The sequence below is a fragment of the Octodon degus genome, unplaced genomic scaffold (genome assembly GCF_000260255.1).
Source record: "Octodon degus isolate 3935 unplaced genomic scaffold, OctDeg1.0 scaffold00029, whole genome shotgun sequence".
Classification (NCBI taxonomy): Eukaryota; Metazoa; Chordata; class Mammalia; order Rodentia; family Octodontidae; genus Octodon; species Octodon degus.
In genome coordinates, this window is record NW_004524605.1 from 9,642,480 (window position 1) to 9,647,729 (window position 5,250).

The following is a 5,250-nucleotide window of genomic DNA, read 5'->3' on the forward strand; positions in this document are numbered from 1 at the left end:
CTCACATGAACCTGGACAGGTGATGGGATGATTCCAGGAAGGGGCCTCACATGAACCTGGACAGGTGACAGGATGATACTGAGGAGCACTGGGATGGAGGGGCAAAGTCACAGCAGTGGAAGGGTCTTCAAAACCTGCCCTCTGAACTTCCAGAGGGCCTGATGACATGACAACTAAGAGGCTGGGTCTACTTAGAACTTCATTTCTCAATGCTTCATTTTTAAGCCTTCTATGAAAATGCAAAGCATGTTATATTAAAATACAGTAAAAGATTTTAATCCCTGACATTTGTGAAATACCACACTTCAGTGGGTACAATTACATTTTATTTTAAGGAATTTAGAAGTGGCACTGCTCACAAAATTTCCCTCAATCACTAAAAACCACAAAGTTGGAAAATTTCTTTAAAAGAGTAGATACCAAAATAGCTTTTGGTGTTTGAAGAGAACAGAAAAAAGCTTAAGATCTGAAGGACAAAAGTGGTATTTCAAAGCATGCTGAATAATACATTAAAATAAAAAAGAATGAGAAAAAAATGCATTTCAGAGGTTAAAGCCTGTTATAAATAACATCATTCTGTGAGTGTACGACTGACTTCAATAATAAACAACAAAAGCCCACTAAAAAGGGCATCAGCACTCCTCTGGAGTTCACTGTCAAAGAATTTACCTGCTTATAGACTGTGCAAAAAATGGTAACAAAAGCCAACCCAATAAGTCTTGGAGTATCTGCAAACAAAAAACTTTCTCTACGTTGAATTTACTGGCTTTGAATCCAGTTGAGTAAGAGCTGGCTGCTGAAGCTTGTCATCCGGGATGGGAGAGTTATTTGAAGCGAAAGGGCACTTTGCTGATATAGGTCATGTGGCTATGAGTATAATATTTTAGAAATTTCTCCTCAATGCCAAACATCTACTGAGAATCAAAGACAGGAATAAATTTCCTAAGCATTTCCAAGAATTTACATAGTAGAGGGTAATCATTTCGGTTTATATATGCCTAGTTTTCTTCAAGCCACAGACTATTCTAGAAAGGATCAAGTATATGACATTTATAAACCAAGCATGTGGTGAATTCTAGAATGCTAAACTAAGTTGTTTTTCACTTGCTTAACAGTTTTATCCATTAGCTGTAAATTACATTAATGTTTTGCAATATACCAAAAACAAGTATGTTTTCTTGAGTCCTCGCTAGCCTTTGCATAAAGCTATTATCCTTGGACTTTCCACAAATATTTATTTTTAAATAACTCATTAATTATAACAACTGGGAAGAGTAATACAAGGACCTGAATACTTCAGCCAAATGAAGAAATAAATCTGCACTTTAAACTTGTTCTCCTGCCTGACTTTATGTGGCCATTTCCTGACTAACACAATCCTAGGTTAAAAATCTTCAATGTTCCGACAAAGGCTTCAGGACTTGTTGTTCATGCGTGGGTGATTCAGTCCTATTCTCAATGAGAGAGATCTCCAGCACAGGTAAGAGCAGCTGAAAGGCGTCTTGGATGTAGGAAGCACTGTTTGATGCCTGCCAGGAATGAGAACAAGAAAAAAAAAAATCACAATCCCTAGAAAGAAAACACACTAGAAGGCAACAAAAGAACTGATTAATATTTGAAATATAACTAAATCTATAATTTGCCAAGTAAAAACACAGGCCTCACTAATGCAGTCAACTCTATTATAGGGAAGAGAAGCATCTACCTCTTAAGATACCCTAACAGCAACTGTCAGCATTTTTTTCCAACTTGCCATCAGAAATGTTAGCTGTTACTTGGCATCCAACTCAAACTTGGCATTCAAAGTTTATTTATTCCTTGACTGAGTGGGTAGATTCTGTCACAGAACTGCAGCCAATTACTGAAAAAGGCCTCAGAACGCTACGAGCCCTACGCCCACAGGACTCCAGCCCATTCTCACAGCCCTTCCTCCATGAACTCAATACAACCAGTGAACAGGAGATAGCTGCTTACAGACATTAACAGAGAGCACTGCTTTCAAAGATGAAACAGTGCAGATACACCTCCATCAGGTACGACCAATTCCACAATTTCAGAATCATTCTGCCCAGCATCTGCCAGACTTCATATCCAGCAAGCTCTCACTTTTTGGGATAACAACAGTTCATTAAATTAAGATAAAAGTGTATCATCTCAAGGACAAGACTGTTTCAAATCTGTAAGCAAGAATAATCAACTAAAAATAATAGGAAACACATCAAGTGAAATTACCTTTTCTGGATTTATCAGTGGCTAGTAAAGCTACTTAAAATTCAGTGTGGCATTTGACAACTCATATTCCAGCCAAAAGAAACCTCAGAGACCATACAGCTAAATCTGTAGCTTTGTACTTGAAAATAAAATTATCAGTAAGGGCAAATTCCTGACCTAGAACAATACAGCAATCAAGGAATGCGCCAGAACACGATGAGGCCCTTTGTTTGCAAAGTTCTTTCAAGTCTGCTACTTGCCACCTGCTAAATCACCAAACTATTACTTTTAAAGAAATTATTTAAAGGATCAAAAAGTCTCCCTGACTACTCAAAGAAAGCTGCAAAGCTAAGGAATTAAATGCATTTCAGCAACGGTGCTGATCTAGTGCTTTGTTTATTTTGTTTGCTTTGTTCTATTGTTTTGTGGCAGGGTCTGACCACGCAGCTCAGGTTGGCCTCAAACCTGTGGTGACCCTGCTGCCTCCGGCTACTGAATGCTGGGATTACAGCAATATACCACCATGTCTGGCCCCTTAATGGTAATGCAAAAATAACATAAAAGCAAAAAAGCAATAGTCCAGCAGTTAAATTTTTTAAATTCATGTTTAAAACATAATCAAATATATCTTATCTCCCTAGACTAACATAAGTACGTTTTAAACATATCATTAGTCTGTGTTGTCTACACAGTTCGTTAACAAGAAAAAGTTCTTAAACCATGAGATAGGGGTTAAATCCACTTCTTGAATCTAAAAAAATGAAAATTATGTACACAGAGGCACATTTATGTGTAAATTTTTGATAAAATTATGTACACATTTTTGATAAAATGCGTAAGAACACATAATCTCAAGGACAAGAGTGTCTCAAAGGGGAAGATTTTTGGCAAAGAAATGACAATGCTTTGTTTTCAACACCTCTCTACATAATTCTTGGTCCTTTAGGAAGCAGTACGTGGCTTTTTGTAATTTTCACCCCTTCATGCTTACCAGCTTGTCTCTAGACAATGTTTCATTACCAAGAAGTGTCCATGAAGTAGTCAAGGGGTAGGAACTAACTAATGACAGAGAAGAGGGGTGGTAGCAAACCTACGGCACACACCACAGAGGGCTGTTTATTTCACAGAGACCTCTAAATGGCTCCCCGCCACTGGCCAGCGCTTCTTGAATTACACTGTACCCACAGCTTCAACAGCATGTCTGCACATTATACATCAAACACACACTGTTCTGGCTATACCAGTACCAACATGGCTAACCTCATTCAGGAGGCTGGCAGTCAAAACAAAGTTTTCAGAGCTAAATAAAAAGGGTCAAAGACTTAAAAAGAGTTATACTGACCTCTAGAAATACTGCAGTGATTAACGGGTTAAGGGCATCTGCCTTTTCTTTGACCTAGTAATAAAGGAAACAGTGTTGAGTCAATAGGGCATTAAAAAAAAATTGGTAAAATATAAACACAGTTTGAAATACATATATGCATAGGATGCTGACAGAGAGCTAAATGTCTTCTTTGGAATATTAAACCTTTTCATACCTTTTTGTGCCATCCAAACTGAGTGTACTGCTATGTAGTTTTTCACTGACTTTTTAAAATACCTTCACTTTGGAAAACAAGGTAAAAGTGGTATACTTTCTAAAAACACAAACTTCATAAAAACTTTAAAACAAAATATATAGACATGGAACATGTGTTCAGAAATATCTCAGTGGTTTTTAAGTCCCACTTCACACAAGGAAATAGTTCAGATTTGGTCCCCCCATGTGTCAGCACTTTATACTTGACTCATCAGCTTAAAGTCTCTTTATGGGACACATTAAAAAATTTTGCCTTGGGGTCTGCAGAGATAACTAAGTGGAGTAAGTGCTTGCCTGGCAAATGCAAGGGCCTGAGTTCGATTTCTAGTACCACCAAAAAAAAAAAAATAATAATAAAGATTTTTCCTCGGGGGTGGGGAAGACAGCTCAGCAGTCTAAGCACCTGCCTGGCAAGGGCAAGGACCCAGGTTCAAGCCCCAGTACCGCATACTATGCCAGCCCGAGAACCCCGGGCACACCGAGCCAGCCCTGAAACCAGGTGTGGTGGTACACAACTGTAATCCCACTGCTAGGAAGGTTGAGACAGGAGGATCACTAGAGTCCAAGCTGTGTACCAAATAAATAAACCTACAAAACAAACGATTTTTGCCTAATTTCAGGAATCCTGGGGTTCTTTTACAGAAAATAAAGAGACAAGGGGAAGCCATATTATAGGATTATCCCATACAGGACTAATCTAAACTCAAACTTAATCAATTGATTTAGGACCCACAGTTTTGCTGCGACACTTGCACCAATATATTTATACAGTAATTTTCATTTTACTTGTTAAAATGCCTTTGATTTGTCCTAATTCACTGACTTCTCAAATCACCTTACATAACTTACACACCTTCAGTACGTGTTTATAATTCCATTAAAAACAACAACTTCGCTTTCATTACAGCTCACTTGTTGGCTGGTAACTACAATATGAATATGTCACCAAAGGCTAAAAAGCTACTTTTATTTTTTTTTAATTGATTTTATATGACTTTTTCTTCCCCATAATTTTATTGAGAAACAAATAGTAATAAGACAGTTTCAAATCAAATTGGTAGAACAGTTTCAATAATTAACACATTACATACATTCTTCCAGGTGGTTAACTGCTGTACAAGATGCAGACATGATATCCTATTTACAAACACCATTAGAACAAATCCCTCTATTCATTAAGAGAATGTCACTATATATCTATCCTAACCATTTTGAATACACAGAAACAAAATGGACACCCATCTGTATCCCCTTTTTTTTGTTTAGTTCCAATATTTGAATATTACAGGCGTGTTAACGCAGCAAAATATTCTAAAAGAGTCCAGTAGTCCATAATAGTATTAGGTCTTCTGCTTCACTGGCAATGTCAGAAATTGTTGACCTGAGTCCCCTACAGCTCAACATAACAGCATGGCTTTACTTCTTGTACTTCGTTTTTATACTTTTCTGCTGGATGGTTA

The 5,250-nt window shown here is 37.5% G+C and overlaps 1 protein-coding gene across 6 annotated transcripts in view; it reads right to left on the bottom strand.

Annotated features, from left to right (window-relative positions):
• Positions 1–6: 6 nt before the first annotated feature.
• The window catches only part of Fam114a2 (family with sequence similarity 114 member A2), a 43,922-nt gene continuing 38,678 nt past the window's right edge, over positions 7–5,250 (bottom strand). For 5 of the 6 annotated variants that reach the window (XM_023713207.1, XM_023713212.1, XM_023713208.1 and 2 more), the window contains exons 13-14: positions 3,554–3,607; positions 7–1,529 (exon numbers count right to left, since the gene is read on the bottom strand). In XM_023713207.1, the coding sequence (XP_023568975.1) occupies positions 1,395–1,529; positions 3,554–3,607 (189 nt within the window). In that variant the 3' untranslated portion in view covers positions 7–1,394. The remainder of the gene's footprint in view (positions 1,530–3,553; positions 3,608–5,250) is intronic. The other variant, XM_023713211.1, reaches the window with a different exon arrangement.